General features: G+C 41.3%; 1 protein-coding gene across 1 annotated transcript in view; it reads left to right on the forward strand.

The window, feature by feature from the left end:
* INO80D (INO80 complex subunit D) overlaps positions 1 to 15,835 on the forward strand; it is a 63,847-nt gene extending 48,012 nt beyond the window's left edge. Inside the window, exons 7-11 of the mRNA XM_077770176.1 lie at positions 2,227 to 2,336; positions 4,123 to 4,256; positions 10,538 to 10,755; positions 11,430 to 11,587; positions 12,668 to 15,835. Of these exons, the coding sequence (XP_077626302.1) occupies positions 2,227 to 2,336; positions 4,123 to 4,256; positions 10,538 to 10,755; positions 11,430 to 11,587; positions 12,668 to 13,833 (1,786 nt within the window). The 3' untranslated portion in view covers positions 13,834 to 15,835. The remainder of the gene's footprint in view (positions 1 to 2,226; positions 2,337 to 4,122; positions 4,257 to 10,537; positions 10,756 to 11,429; positions 11,588 to 12,667) is intronic.
* The last annotated feature ends 1,306 nt before the right edge of the window (positions 15,836 to 17,141 follow it).

Below are 17,141 nucleotides of genomic sequence, written 5' to 3' on the forward strand. Positions count from 1 at the left end.
ATACTCATTTCACACTGAGCCATAGTCAGTTGTTGGTGATTGGTAACTTACTGTTTACATTATATTTTAGGTTCACAAAAGTCAGCTGTCAGTTGGATAATACCCTCTATTTGATATTTTTGCTTTCAAAGACTAGTTCTACAAAAGACATTTTAAAAGTTGCTTTTAAATATCTTAGAAATTAAAACTTTAGAGGCTGCCTTTCAATAGGTAGCCTTGAAAATAAAGTTTGGATGTCAGCTGAATAGGATTATTCTTTCTCATCTAATAACTTTATCATATATGTTGATGAATATGTGGAAAGGCGACTGAAATAGCTTTGGGACTGAAATAGCTTTAAGTATGTAAAACTCAAGTACCTTGCAGTCACAATAAAGAAAAAGACTAGTGCTGTTTTTGTGGAAACTATTGTTAAAGGGGGATCTAATCATACAAAAGAGAAGCTTGTAGTTGTTTTCATATTAAAAACATCAAAATGTTTTGGTAATTCTCCCTTTGTTGGCATTATTTGGATAATAAAATATATCTAACGTCAGGCATTTTTACCTTAATTATCCAGGGGGCATATTGAAATTTTGACTTTGAGTTTATTTATACTGAGTTTATTTTGCTGTTTATTTGAAGAAATCAGCAATTAAAAAAAATCAAACCTGGTGGTTCCTTTTGAAGTGTAGGATAAAGGAATCTGAGGGAATGTGTCATACGCTAGGCTTGGTAGATGGCTGAGCAAGTTATTAAAAAGCGTTCCACAAAAATTATCCATTCAGCATAGAGAACTACCTGCTATTTAAATCTAAACCCAGAGAATTTGGGCTAAGCCGTTAAAATAGTAAAGCTTCATTTATTTGAAGTTGTGTATCATTTTTATAGAGCTGAAGTTAATGGCCCACTTCCCCACTCTTGTGATTCTGACCAATCTTGTAGAACTCTTAATTAAAGCAACTTCTGTGGCAGCCTATGGTTATCTATTTGTAGTTACTATTTATATGAAATATAAATAGTAGAAATGTTTAGATTTTCTATGAATTCACATGTAATTTTGGTTCTCTTTGACCTTCTAATTAGTGTAAACCATTCCATCAAAATCCTTAGATACAGAAACAAACAATTCAAAAGATCCTTTGTTTTTGACACCTGACTCCTGATTCAGTGTATTATGCAGATTCTGCCCTCAGACATGTGTAAAGGCCTACTTATTTCTGATGCTTTAGAGAGTCAATTAAGCAGGTAGTTTTGTACTTCTGAGAATTTGACTATTATTTATTTTCATTTTTTAATGTTTGTATAAAACTATGGAAAGATCCACAAACTAATAAAATGAATGCTTATTATAGAGGGAGTAGGAACTTGCAGATTGGGACAAGGGGAGAAAGGAGACTCTCTGCTGCTTGGTTTTTATCCTTTCATTTTTCTGGAGCCACGTGAACACACTGCCCATTCACAAATTTAAAAACCAGATTTAAACATTTAAATATTGAAGGTGCCAAATGGAGAGAACATTTAATGAAAGATGGATTTGCACATACTTTAAAAAGTTAAAGAAATACATCCAAAGTGAGTTCATTTTGGAAGATGAGGACAAGTCAGGCCTTTCTGCATGTCATTATCCCTTTCCTCACATCATAGATCAAGTTTTTTTGCACATTGCTGTTCAGCTTGACATGACCAAAATCTAATGATGATAATAATACCAGCAACTAATAGCCATGGACTGGTTGCTAGGTATCCTACTACCCACAATATATGATAAGTATTTTGGATGTGTTGTATCTTTTGGTGCTTACCTGTTCGCTAAAGGTACTCTGTCGCCACTTTATAGGGAAGGAAGTTGAGGCTTAAGCATGGCTAAGTAACTTGCCTAAGGTCACCCAGCTAGTAAGAGGTAGGGCTGAGATTCAGAATTAGATCTGATTAATCTAGGCTCGTGTTCTTTATCACTTTTGTCTACTTATTGTCTCTTCGTGAAGTCAAAGGAAGCAAAAGGTCACTTAAAAAAGAAGAAAACCAGACAGAGTGGAAATCAATTATAATACAATTATTTGTTATTTCGGTAAATTAGGGAACTATTGGAACTGGTAATTGTAACTCATATTTACCTTTTCTTTAATGCATGTGGATAAGTAAAATGTTGGTTAACACCAACACTCTGCTAACATGGTGTTAAAAAGTTGCCCTGGATTCCTAACGCATTTTTTAAAAACTCGTGTTTTCTTTTCCCTTCCTTAGCATAAGCCGGACCAAGCTGAGGGAGGTGGAACCAGCCTCGTGCAGCGGAACCGTGAAGGGGGAACCGTGCCCTAACAGAGCCCTTCCATTCACTAGACATTGTTTCCAACGTATCCTCTTAATTCCATGTGTGCTGAAAAGTGTTACCTCCTTCTGGGCTCTTTCTTTATTCTTTTTTTTTTTTTTTTTTTTTTTTTTTTTTTTTTAATGTTTTATTTATTTCTGAGAGAGAGAAAGAGAGACAGTGTGAGCAGGGGAGGGTTAGAGAGAGAGGGAGATACAGAATCTGAAACTCAGGCTCCAGGCTCTGAGGAGCTGGCAGTCAGCACAGAACCTGATGCGGGACTTGAACCCTTGAGCTGTGAGATCATGACCTGAGCCGAAGTCGGATGCTTAACTGACTGAGCCACCCAGGCGCCCCTTTTTAAAAATTTTTAAAAAAATTTTTTTTTATTTTATAAATTCTAATTTCCATGATATTTTCTGGATACTTCTATTTCTACTCACATCATTGTGATTCTTTTTCAAGAGTTACATCAAAATCGGCCAAATTGATAGCAAGTAGAAGATTCTCCCAGTGGCTGTCACTCAGTTAAATTTTGTTAATGGAATTCTGGTTCTTGTGGTGCCTCCAAGTAGCTTGTGAGAAGCGACTTTAACACTCATTGATGGCAAAATCAAGTCATATTATGCAAAAATGGTTTTCAGGCTTCCAAGAAAGTTATATGGTTTTACAGTGTCCCTTTTGCTTTGGGAATAGTTTGCTATTTGCGTTGAGTACAGTGCTGACTTGAAATGAAGGAAAGATAAACTTCACCAACTAGGAAAGAAGATATAAGACAGAACATACTAGAAGGAAACCTGTGGTAAAAGGGCTTCCTTCAGGCTGGTTATGAAATCTTATTACTTTCAGTTTTATTAAACATTTAAAATTAAGTAGCATTTAAAAAATTTATACAGTAGCAGTTACTTGTTCTTCTTTATTATCTTTGACTTTTTGCCCTCCTTTCTGTTCTTGGAATTAAATTTTCACTTTTTTAGCAGCACTTTCTATGTAGTTTTAGAAATCACCTTAACTATAAAAGCATAAAGGAAAAACAGAAAGGTGCTTTCTTGATAGGTATAAAGTAAGTCTTAGAAAATGTAGCTGGGGCCAATAGTTTGGATGCTTAAAAATGTTTATGATATAAAACCGATGTTCCAATTTTAATAGTATGGTTTTGATATAAAAGTTATTTTTCATAAGTTGTAAGCTTGAGTTTTGTGTTAGAAATGCTAAATGAAAAATCCAAGTTTGGGTAGATGAGTGATTTATAATAGCTTAAAATTTTTATTATTTTTTAAATACTTATATTTGAGAGAGAGACAGAGCGTGAGCAGGGTAGGGACAGAGATAGACTAAGACAGAATCTGAAGCAGGCTCCAGGCTCTGAGCTGTCAGCACAGAGCCCAACACGGGGCTTGAACTCACGAGCTGCGAGATCATGACCTGAGCTGAAGTCAGACACTTAACTGACTGAGCCACCCAGGTGCCCCATTCTTGATGAGGATTATATGCCAAAGTTTTCCTTAAAGTTTTTTTTTTTTTTTAAACCATTATAGTGGAACTTTTAGGAGTTAATGTGTGAAGACTTAGACAACCCCCCTATTAAAGAATGGCCATTAAAGAGACTCCTATTAGGAACCCTTTAGTAAAACAGACTCCTTTAGAAATACCTTCTGAAAAATTCAATAATAATCATTTTCCCATGTCAGTAGTTGGGTTGGTTCTTTAGCTTTTATAGGTAAGAAAATTGATTACTTGCTAAACACAAGGGAAGAAGCAGATTTTATATAAAATTTTTAAAAAGTAATTTGAGTTTCAGCGTATTATATTCTTAACTTTGAAAAACACAGATATCCTCTTGAACCGCTCTCAGCAGCTTTTCTCAAGTTGCACGGCCAAGTTTGCAGACGGACAGCAGTGCTCTGTGCCCGTGTTCGACATTACACACCAGACCCCTCTGTGTGAAGAACATGCCAAAAAAATGGTGAGTTCAGATTTTGTTTTCTGCAGCAGAGACTTTCAAACTTTGGATAGCAGTCCACAGTAGAAAATATTTTGGGAGTTGGTACAAACTGTGTATGTAAATATATGTATATATGTCAATATATATAAATAATATGTACTACATAAACATATATGCTTGTCATGACCCATTAAATAAATTTCATGGCCTCTTTTTAAATGTTTATTGTTTTTAAAGAGAAGATTTTCTTTTAAATGCTTATTTATTGATTTTGAAAAAGAGAGAGAGAGAGAGAGAGAATGAGTGTGTGAGCTCCAGCAGGGGAGGGACAGAAAGACGATCCCAAGCAGGCTTCCTGCTGTCAGCTCAGAGTGCATTGCGGGGCTTGATTTCATGAACTGTGAGATCATGACCTGAGCCGAAATCAAGAGTCAGATCCTTAACTGACGGAGCCACCCAGGCGCCCTTTCATAGCCTCATTTAAAAAAAAAAAACTGTTCTAGGGGCGCCTGGGTGGACCAGTCACATGCACCCAGTCTCCCTCTGTCTCTCTCTCAAACAATAAATTAAAAATAAATTTTAAAGAAAGCTGTTCTAGAAGGTATTTAGTAGTTCCTAACATAGTTATTTTGTTTTAATACCTATCTTTATTCTATACCTCTCTTTGCCTTAAGGTACATTTTCTTATACTTAACAGATTGTTCAAGCTTTCTTTACCCCATTGCTCTAGATTTTTGCTTTTTTATATTCAGTTCTGTGAATGTCGTGGCTGTATGATAAGATTTCAGGCAAAAGCCAACCCTTTCTGTAATGCTGTTGAACTTAACTATTGCTTCTGTTAATGCTAGTATCATAAGCCCTAATTAATTCAGAGTAATTTGGAAGGAGAGGTAAGTCTGAATTAGTGGAGTATCTGAATTATATCATTATTTAAAATAAGTACATTTTTATTGCTTTTACCTAGATACTTGCTGAATTCTGCTGTTTGCAAGCTATATGTATGATGAAGCTGAGTAAGACAGTTCTTTCCCTCTGCAAGCACTGTACAGGTTCAGGGGACGGCCACTGGACCAGGGCCCCATAGTCTAAGGCTATGATCCCGGTGTTGCCACCAGCTAAATGTGTCGCGAGGACTATTGTAAGTTACAGATTACATCTGAGGATAGCAAGCGTTTGTACCCCAGCAGTCCCCCAGTGAGAGACTTACACTGGGTGATGAAACCTATGCAGATCTCTTGCCTCTACTTTCAAACTGTCTTGAACCCAAACCCATTTTCCCAACTCCACTGCTACCATTCTGATCAGCACGGGAGTTTTGACCTGCTCCGTTTCCGACCTGGGCCGGTTCACCCCTCCTTAGGCAACCTGGTGGTCCCCCGCTCCGGGAGGTCATCATATGGATGCCGAACTTCGTGCAGACACCTGATCGGCATCGCGCACGACAGCACAGAGCTCCTGGGCTCAAGCGATCCTCCTGCCTCCGCCTCCAGAGTGGCTAGGACTACAGGCGCGCGCCGCCGCGCCCGGCCCCTGCTGCCACTCTGGATGAATGGTCGGGCCTGGCCTTGGCCAGGATTATGGTAATAGTCTCCTAGTTGTCTCCCTTCTTACTGCCATGCCCCCTGGACCCAGATGTCCTGTTCACACAGCAGTCCAAGTAGGCTGTGTGTGTCCCACTTCCTTTGAGTTTGTGTGCAGTAGAACGCATTCTTTGGTGCACAATGCTATGAGATTGACAATGCATACATTCCTATAACCGCCACCATAATCAAGATCTACTGTCCCCCCCCCCCCCAGATTCTCTTGTGCCACCCCTCTGTAATCTACCCCTTCTATCTCCGCTGATGTTTCCCTGTCCCTGTAATTTCACATTTTCCAGAATGTCTTATAGAGGGTTGTACAGAATACACATGTGATCACTTTACTTCCCTGGTCAAAACCTTCCAGTGGCTTTCCAGTGCGTCTACAGTCACATCCAACATTCTTACCTCGGCCTATGAGACCTCCTGGTCTGGCCCTTGTAATTTCTCCCGCTTCATCTTGTACCCTCTCCTTACTTCCAGAGTTCCAGCAGCATTGACCTTCTTGCTGTTTCTTCAACCCTCGAAGTATGCTCTCACCTTGGGGGCCTAGAACTTGTGTTCTTTTCCTAGGATCTTCTCTTCCTCCATTTCATTCAGGTTTCTGGCCAAATGTCACATCATCAACAAAGTCTTCCACCTCCTCTCTACCCAGTCACTTTTTATCCTCAGACTCTACCTTATTTTTCTTCCTAACATTTATGTCTCTCTCATTGTATTACTTATTAGTTTATTTATCATCAATATCCCTCTACTAGAACGGAACCTTTAGAAAGGGAGAAACGTTTTTTGTCCGTTGCTCTATCCCCAGTGCTTAGAACAAAGCTGCTCAGTAAGTGTTGGATAATAGTTAGACATGTGGCTGGGAGGGGTTGAGATTCAGAATTAGACTCAGGAACTGGACAGGACAGTCAGTGGTTGAAGCTGAAGCTGCCAGAAGTCCAGGCTGGCACAGAAGACATGGTATTCAATGGCTGTGAGACCATACAGCAGAGGGTAAGTTAGTAAATGCAGTGTCCTGGCATAGACGTAGATGGAGGCAGTGAGAAAGTGGAGAATGAATAGTGGAGGCAATGAACAGTTGGCATTAGGAAAGCCGCCAGGGCCTAGGGGCTCCACCTCTGGGGGGCTTCGTGGGGGGCCACCAGGAGCATGGCAGGGCCTCAGTCCAGAGCAGTCCTGTGTGGACTACCTGGCACGTACCAACAACATCGCCGGGCTACATGAGCTTAGAATAAGGCACACGGCTAGAACTGTGGTACTAGGGTGTCTGACGAGCAAAACTTGTGTATCTTGAGCAAGACAGACTTCTCCTGCTTAACGTCTCCACTGGTCCTAGAGGGAAAGCCTGGATCGGTGCCTAGCATCCCAGTGGGTACTGGTGCTTACTTAGTTACTATTGGTTGAATTAAATAATGGATATAATAAAACTAGACCTCAAGTATTGAGCCAAAAAGGACTATAGAGGCTAGGAAACAGCCTTTCTTTTTTTGTTTGTTTGTTTTATAAATTTGTACATTTGCCACTGGAGTCTGTAATTGTGTTTAAAGATTTTTTTAATGTTTATTTTTGAGAGACAGAAAGAGTGTGAGTGGGGGAGGGAGACACAGAATCTGAAGCAGGCTCCAGGCTCCAAGCTGTCGGCACAGAGCCTGACCCCGGGCTTAAACTCATGAACTGTGAGATCATGACCTGAGCTGAAGTCAGACACTTAACCAGCTGAGCCACCCAGGAGCCCCTGTAATTGTGTTTAGATTCAAGTATTTGGCCAGTATTAAACTTCTTTTAGATTTCCTGGATTTATACTTTAGTTTTATTCTTTCTTGTCTTGAATGTGTTTGATACTATTAATAACTAGTAATACTGATGATAGTTATTAGTCTTCAAATACTATTGTCTGTACTCTTGGTATGTTTTTAGTTATAAGAATTATTACTGAATTCATTAAATCAAAGGTGACATCAACTGTAAACACTGCTATTTTGTATACCACCAAGAAATTAAGAAATGCTGCACAGTACATTTCTTATCACTTAAAATTTTTGTTTTTGTTTTAAGTTTATTTATTTGTTTTAGAGAGAGTGAGAGTACATGAGCAGAGGAGGGGCAGAGGGAGAATTCCAAGCAGGCTTCATGCTCAGCGCGGAGCCTGATGTGGGGCTTGATCTCATGACTGAGATCATGACCTGACCCAAAATCAAGAGTTGGATACTTAACTGGCTGAGCCACAGGCGCCCCTCTTACAGTTTTTGTTTTATATGTATCAAAGTGGCTTCTTTAGACTTAGTTAGGCATAGATTTTTATCTTCTGTGATGCTCCTGGTTTCAGCTGAAGTGCTTGACATGGAAAAGGAGGTATTTTTTACATCATCATCTTTAATACAGCTTTTTCTACTTTGTGGTTGTTGTCCTTCCTCTTGGTTGTTGCTTTGCAAGGAAGAAAAAGAAAAGGACCTGTGGTCAGCTCTTCAACAATGAATATCTGCACTAATGACAGGTTTTGGGTTTTTTTTGTTTTAATTTTTTTTTTTAACTTATTTTTGAGAGAGAGAGACAGCATGAGCAGGGCAGGGGAGGGTCAGAGAGAGAGGGAGACACAGAATTCGAAGCAGGATCCAGGTTCGGAGCTAGCTGTCAGCACAGAGCCCGACGCGGGGCTCGAACCCACAAACCGTGAGATCATTACCTGAGCCGAAGTTGGACGCTTAACCAACTGAGCCACCCAGGCGCCTCCGCACTAATGACAGGTTTATGCCCTCACTTACTCTTCATGCTTCTGTACACACAACAGTTTTCCCTCTTCATGTAAAACCAACAACGCACATGCCTTGATTCAAACACTGACAGTACGAAGACCCGTTACCACCCTTGCACATATGTGCACAACGCCAGCCATAATGACCATCACCAGGCCAAGAGCAACTGTGAGATGCCATTATTGTAAAATGCACCCCAGTTGTGGAGATGCTAAAGTACCTTGGAACTGATGAAACGCAGTGTTGAGATTGAAGGGCGGCAGGTGAAGAAAGCTGGTTATATTGTTACTTTCTTGTTCTTCCCTGATGGTTCTTCTTGTCCATTCAGGTGAGTAGCAGCAGTTTTCTGAGGCTGCAGTCCCATTGTCCCTCTCTCCCTTGTCTCCCTGGTCCATGTAAATTACCTTAAGAACTTTTACGCTGTCATGATTTCTGAGGCTAGGCCTCCATCCCTTTCTTTATCCCTCATGCCATTTCCTCTTCTATCTCCCGGGATATCTTTGTACCTCAAATTATTTGGAGACCAAACTGAATTCCTTAACTTCTCTTCTGAGTTCGTATTCTTTTTTTTTTTTTTTTTAATTTTTTTTTTTATTTTTAGGAGNGACTAAGCCACTCAGGCACCCCTCTGAGTCCGTATTCTGTGTGTGCTCTGTTCCAACTAATGGTATCATCAAACAGTCAGCCTCCCAACCTAGAAACCCTAGAGACTTTAGAGTGTCCTTCCTTTCATCCTCACCACATCCAAGGAGGTGTCACATCTTGAGAATTCTGTCTCTCTGGAGCCTTGTTTTTCCACTCCCACTTACATTGCGCATAGCCATTTATCTTGTATTGACTGTTGAAGTGGGCCTCTGATCAGAAATAATGCCCCCATTCTCTTGCCTCTTCTGTGTGTTTCATTGCTGCCAGCATAGCTCACCCTTTTAAAGCATTTGTCAAGTTGTGTTACTTCAAAAACCAGTTCCCATTGCCTACAAAATGAAGTTGAAAATCCTCAATACGGTAATCAACGTTGTACATGATTTGGTCCTAAACTTCTTTATGGCTTTTATATTCCGTCCTCCATCACACGGTACCCCAAACACCAGTCACGCCCAATTGTTTGCTGTTCTGGTCGATTTCTTTAAAGTGATCTTCTCCCAGGACAAATATCATATGTTTGCACGTATAGGAGGATTAGGAGGAACTTGACGTAGGAACAAGGGGGAGAAGAAGGGCGGAAATGGTGGGGGAAAGGGAGAGAGGCAAACCATGAGAGACTCTTGAATGCTGACAAAAACTGAGGACTGATGGATGTGGGGGGGAGGGAGGGATGGGCATGGAGGAGGACACCTGTGGGGATGAGCACTGAGTGTTATGTGGAAACTAATTTGACAATAAACTATTTGTAAAAAAAAAAAAAATAAGTAAATAAATAAAGTGATCTTCTCCCTACCCCCAGTGACTTAAAATCCTACTTACTTTTTAATCCCACAAAACTAAACGTAATGGATTTTCCTTTTGTACACATGTATTGAAGGTATTTATGTCATTAATTGCCCTGTTTTCTCTGTACTGTATTTATGTATACTTATATTCTTGTTTTTCCCATGAAAGAGTAAGTTCTTTTGAGAATGCAATTACATTTCATTCATCGTGTTGTTGTTGTTTAACACTATAGCACCTATCACAGTGTCTTTTTCTTCCCCCCTCCCTTCTACCCACCTATACCTCACCCTAGGCCTGCCAAAACCTCACAGTGTCCTTAAATGTGGGGTGAATTGTATGTATATATGGAATTGATTTGCTTTAAGCTAAAAAAATGAATTCTTTACTCATTTACTTACGGTTATATTTGCTGTAGGTATACCTATGTTTTAGGCATTCTGTAGAATGTTAAGAGATGTGAGTCATTTTCTCAGATAGCTCTTAGGCTTTTCCCAAACATTCTCCATTTAAAAATACCCATTTATTCATTCCAAAGGATAATTTCTTGAGAGGAGATAGCTCCCGTAAAGTTCAGCACCAGCAGCAGAGGAAACCCAGGAAAAAAACCAAGCCTCCTGCACTTACCAAAAAACACAAGAAGAAGAGACGGCGTGGACCTCGTCGACCCCAGAAACCCATTCCCCCTGCAGTCCCCCAAGGGAACCTCAGCATGCCCACCAGCGTCTCACTGCCAGGGGAGACCGCTCCGATCCGGTCAGTGCTGGCTCTCAGAACGCCTCGCGTCAGCTCTCTGGCGTCGCGGCTCGGGAAGAAGCCATTTGGTAGATCAGCCTAGACCCTGTAGTCTTCAGTGCAACTTTTACCGAGTATCTGCCTGGGTGGGATCTGAAGTAAAGCTTCTGATTGTAACACAGAAAGCAGATGCCAGAATCAAGAATTTAATGGTCTACCCTCAGATTTTTCTGTTTTAGCAGAAATTCCATATATGTTTCGACAGAAACGTTCCATCAGAAATCTGACACGTTACTGATTTTGGCAGGAGTAAGCATTTTGACCAGATGAATGTTCAGGTAGACATGTCAGTTTTATCTGTCCATTTCATTTTTTTCCAATGTAGATTTTTAAAGTTGACTACATTGGAAATTCTAAAAAGTGTTAACACACACTCAATACACAAAATTGTAATTTGTTCTGCTAATTTGAAGTAACGCTGTCTCAAAGAGTTGCCTGGGTAATACATGGGTGAAGATTTTAGGACCATGTGACCGCGTATGGTCAGGTCTTCCTTTTGCTTTTAAATTTCCTTCTCTGGAAGCTGGAAAAGGAGACATTTAGGCTAGGATTTTCCCATTTGACGAACTTGTCTTGGGGACACTGGTATGAAGGGACAAGGGGCGTGTTGGAGCCAACCGTGTCCTCTTCTCCAGGAGCCCATCCACGCCAGAGCTGAGTGCTGATGAGTTGCCAGACGACATTGCCAATGAGATCACCGACATTCCGCACGACTTGGAATTGAACCAGGAGGACTTTTCAGACGTCCTGCCACGGCTGCCTGATGACTTACAAGATTTTGATTTTTTTGAAGGTATGCTCCATATTTTGATTCAGGAAAGCTGAGTGAGTTTTCAAAAAGGGAAATAGCATTTTTGAAGCATTCCTTCCCACACATCATGTCTTTCACTGTAGGTAGAAAAACTGATTTTACCCCACATTCAGAAGATAAGGAAGGTGGCTTGTCTCACTAGCCAATTATAGGCTTAGTAGGTTGATCATTCAATAGTTAGGTTTTTAACTTTGTTCCTTTAAAATGAGTCATTTTGCTTTCTTTTTCAACAAAAACATCTTAAACTTGAGTTTACTGAGCCTTTTAGAAGTCATCCTATTTCAGTACCCCACCCTGTACTTGAGTTGAAGTGTACTTTGCTAAAACAAAGTTTGCTTAATCCCACCAGTTCTCTAGTGCTTTCAGGGGAAACTTTTTATGCCCTTAGAAAGTTCCTTTCACCCTTAAAAACTGGATATTTTTGTGGTGATTAGTCAAGTTCCTAACTCTACAGATGTTTAATGTTGGAAATGAAATCGGGGGCAGCCCCTGGGCCTCCAGTGTTTGAAAACTAGTGCAAGAGGAGCAGGATTAGTGGGAAACTCACAGAAGCATTTTAGAGAGGACTGAGTGTGAGTGCTGGGCTCCGGGGCACGCTGCCTCTCTCTTCCCGTCTTCCACAGCCGCCCTCCAAATTCAGCAGCAGAAGCACCGAGGGGACTCTTGCACGGCCTTTTGTCTGCAGTCTGAACCAATACGATATACTTTCTATTTTAATAATCTTAACATAACTTCAGGTAAAAACGTGTAATCAGACGGCCACCATGCATTTTAAGTCGGTAATGCTTAGAATCCTTCAGAATTTAGCGCTTTCATGAGCTGGGTTTAGGGACTGCTGTGAGTAAACTGAAGATCCCAGCTGCAGGGGACAGCTCGACCTCACCGGCCTGGTCCGCAGGTTACGGTCTCACTCTTTGCTTCCAGCCGGGTCCCCGGAAGCTTCCATATTCCACGGAGCCTCTCTTTAGTAGAACACTGTTACAGATCATTCAGATGTAGCATTTTTGTGGAACGGGACGAGGAACAACTGCTGATTCTCTCGATGGCTTTTGTCTTGCTTAGGAAAGAACGGAGACCTCCTTCCAACTACCGAAGAGGCCGAGGAACTTGAGCGGGCCTTGCAGGCTGTAACTTCTCTTGAGTGCCTGAGTACCATTGGGGTACTTACCCAGTCAGATGGCGTGCCAGTCCAGGAGCTGTCAGAGAGAGGGATAGGGGTGTTCTCCGCAGGTACGGGAGCGTCAGGAATTCAGTCCTTGAGCCGAGAAGTAAACACGGACCTAGGGGAGCTGCTGAATGGGCGCATAGTACATGATAATTTTTCTAGCCTAGAGCTGGATGAGAACCTGCTCCGTTCTGCTACCTTGTCTAACCCACCTACACCCCTGGCAGGGCAGATCCAAGGGCAGTTCTCTGCCCCAGCCAACGTCGGCCTTACTTCTGCCACTCTGATCAGCCAGAGTGCACTTGGGGAGAGAGCCTTCCCAGGACAGTTTCATGGACTACATGATGGCAGCCATGCCTCCCAGAGGCCACATCCTGCCCAGCTGCTGAGCAAGGCAGATGACCTAATCACCTCACGACAGCAATACAGCAGTGATCAGTCACACTCCTCGCCCCATGGAAGCCATTATGATAGTGAGCACGTGCCGTCTCCCTACAGTGACCATATCACCTCTCCCCACACAACATCTTACTCTGGTGATAATATGGCAGCTACCTTTTCAGCAGAGATGCCCATCATGGCGCAGCACTTGCTCCCAACCCAACTCGAGGTGCCACTTGGAGGAGTCGTGAACCCCAGAACTCACTGGGGCAATCTCCCTGTCAGCCTTGGAGATCCCTCTCCATTTAGCAACCTTCTCGGCGCAGATGGACATCTTCTTTCCACTTCCCTATCCACGCCACCCACCACTTCGAACTCAGAGACCACACAGCCTGCCTTCGCCACCGTGACCCCCAGCAGCTCCAGCGTGCTTCCGGGGTTACCGCAGACCAGCTTCAGTGGCATGGGGCCTTCTGCTGAACTCATGGCCTCCACCTCTCCCAAGCAGCAACTCCCTCAGTTCAGCGCAGCCTTCGGCCACCAGCTGAGTTCTCACAGTGGCATTCCTAAGGACCTGCAGCCCAGCCACAGCTCTATAGCCCCTCCTACAGGCTTCACGGTAACAGGTGCCACAGCTACAAGTACCAATAATGCATCTTCTCCCTTTACCTCCCCTAACTGAGCGTGTCTGTGTGTTTGCAGGCAGGTGGGGAACCTGGCGTTTTCTATCTTTGTTTCCTGTTGACCATCCCTGTCCTCCTTTTCCTAAAGAAGATTTTAAAAATAACAGATGGGGACTAAAGGGGAACTCCCTTTTCCAGTTAAACAAGTAACCCTGCAGTGGACCTCGCTTCAGTGTTCACATGTGCTCCTTCGCACTGGTGCTCATTCCCTCCCCGCGGGTTCACTCTTACCCCAGTGGTCTCCTTAGTGGCTCAGCACAGTGACTGGATAGATTTGATTTTTAGCAGCAAGTCCTAGAAGTGGAAGATACCTCAGATTACCAGTGCCCTTTACTATTTCCTAGTATTCAGATCAATGCTTTCCATTCTATTACCAGGTCTTCACAGAGGTGGTTCTAGATAGAATGGTCCTGTTCATTGAGTTCCCGTGTAAGAGAGAGCAAATGGTGTGTAGGGGCAGATCAAGGCTCTGACGTAGCACCAACTGCTAAACACCACGAGGCCAGGATTCCATTCCTAATTGTAATCATGTTCAATTAAAAAGAAAAACATTATTATTAGTCTTTTGACCGCCTGTGTGTATGTGTGCGCCCATGTGTGTGTTTTTGTGCAGGGCAGGAAGCAGCTGTCCCATTGTTGTTCTTTCTATTGTGTGTGTGTGGTTTTTTTTTCCCCTTTCCTAACTACTATAATAAGGCTCTTACTTCTCCTTTCCTGCATCTCACAACCCTAATCAGGTCGGTCATCCTTTCCCACTTCGAATTAACGAAGTTTCCCAAATAGGGTGGTGGTCTGGTGACGCGAACTGTACAACCCCCTTCCGCTAAGTTATCCAAGAACGCAAGAAGCTGAATTCATGTCAGGGCCGTGGGGATGTCACAAAAAGCTAGCGTGGAGTGACTGCAGGGTTGCTGAGATTCCTAGGACTGGTGGTCATTTGCCTTTTTAGACAAGTGTTTGTTTCGCCATCCTCTCTCATGGGACACATTCACAAGATGTAATTAAAGACCATATTTTGATGTGAAAAGCAGGTTCGGTCAGATAGGTTTGGAAAGATGGACTCTTCCAACTCCTGGATCCATCTTTTACTTTCGAACTTTTCATGTTTACAGTAGTGATTCTTTGGTAAGAGTTGTAAAATGTTGAAGACGCGTGTAAAATCAATGTTACCAGTTGTGAAGTGACGTGTACTATCTGAAGGATACACATTTTAAAGCTTCTTTCAAAGCAGAATATGGAAATTAGACCTAAATTTTACCTACCTTTTGGTACTTTTAAAGCAATTTAAGTACTTAGGTTTAAGTTGCAGAGATTTTTTTTAAAGTACCAAGATTTTAGGGTTGACAATTATATTGGGTAGTTTAGTAAGTGGGTGACGATGGAAATGAATATGTGAGGTTTCTTTTTACCTGCCTTCTCCCCTGCCCCCTTCCCAAGGGTGGAACTAGATTTTAAAGTCCTCCGTACTCCGCTTTTGCTGGGAAGTTTCACCGTCCCCTGAGATACCATTGGCTATTTATACCTGAGTCTAGTCTAATTTACATATATATATTTTAAAAGATGAGTAGAGAGAACATATCTATTAATAATGATGTGATATAATAATTCATTGGTCAGGGAATATTTGTTCTTAATTCCTTTTCAATAGGTAAAGATTTGGATGTATTTTCCTACTTCCTATATGTATTCTCTTTATGCCATGCTAATTCTAACCAGTTCCCTTCTTTTGAAAGCTTTTCTTTCTCTGCTTTTTAAAGGAATGATGGTGATCAGCAGGCATTATGCAGATACCACGTGCCTGAGGTTATGGAGGGAAATGTCACATGACTGTATGAAATCATTATATGCCCTATTTTGTATTTATTGAGGTTTCTTTTCGTGGGCCAAAAATATGTTTGTAATATATTTAGTTTTTTTTTAATCATGATAATTGATTGGAAGATTTATTTTTTAATAGCTTTGCCTTTTTTGCAGATTGAGAAATTTCTAAATTATAAATTATGTCACAAAGCAAAATTATATTTGGTATCACCATAAATTTCTATTCTGAATGGTGAGAACAGATAATTTGACTATGTCTCACCTGCGAACCTATGTTAGTAAGCTTTTTTATTTTCATGTACTGTAATGAAATGATTATGAGTAGTAACCTCTGCTCAAAAGTGTCATTTAGTTTGCTCCAGTCTTTTCACTTCCTATTATAATAATCCTCGTCAGATAACTGTCCATTCCCAGCAATTCGGTCTAGTCTCCATCGTGTGCTAATCCAAGGTTGTAGCAGAGCAGCACAGTGACTATCTTATCGGCTCCCTTCTTTGACAGCAAAGGGAAAGTCATGGGTAGTCGGTTTGAACTTTTCTGGCTATTCGTCCCTCGTGGTAGCTGCTTAAAATTCTTCAGTTATCAAAACTGAGTTTGCAGTAAGTTGCACATTTTATTGTTTGCAATTTTCTGTTTTATGTGCATTTAAAAACCCTTTCCTGCTTTCTAATAAGGAGGCACGAAATGATCAGGAATGTTGCCAGTTACAGCTTCACACCAAAAACTTTTGAGTAAATTCATTTTTGTTTAGATGCCCACAGTGATAGCTGAAGACAGGGCACCCGTAGAAAGGACCAGTGTAGGTTTGAGGAATTAGCAAAGAACAAATTTGTCCTCTCGTTTCATCTACTTCAAGACAGATATCCAAGCTTGAAATTTGCTTTGCTCTTGCGGTTTCTTGCGAGTCCCTTTTTGGAAGAGAGAACAACATCTGTGAACCCAGAGATGCCTGTTAACGTTTTTCTTTTAGCTAAAACGGAGCAATTCTAGTCGATCAGTAGTAGGTTTGCTGTTAATGTGTAGAGAAAGGAATGAAGTGTCTTTTACTCCAGAAATATGAAAAATAGTGTCTTTTAAATAGCACTTACACTATAATAAGGCAATACTGGAATAAAAAACATGTAAGGTCCTAATTAGGTGCAAACTAGCTTTTCATTCTAGTGTGAAACTCATCAGAAATAGTGGCAGAGAAGGTTCACTCTATTTCTGCAGTTCTTTGGGACCATTTATAAAGGCCAGTTAGATTGTGGTAATGTGACTTAATTTATAAAGTTGCTGCAGTTAACGGATACATTCTGTGCTCTGAGAATCTGAACTCCATTCTAACGAATGATACTCACTGGCTGTGATCTGTAGCATCCGAAGAAAAGATGTGTTTTCTCTCCTTTACTCTCTCCGCATAATTGTTAATATTATTTTAATTAAAGTACTTAAGACATTGTTTTTCCCTCTGTACAAACGGCTTAGTAATTTGCACATCTGCGTA

The sequence above is a fragment of the Crocuta crocuta genome, unplaced genomic scaffold, assembly GCF_008692635.1.
Source record: "Crocuta crocuta isolate KB4526 unplaced genomic scaffold, BGI_CrCroc_1.0 scaffold478, whole genome shotgun sequence".
NCBI classification, from domain to species: Eukaryota; Metazoa; Chordata; class Mammalia; order Carnivora; family Hyaenidae; genus Crocuta; species Crocuta crocuta.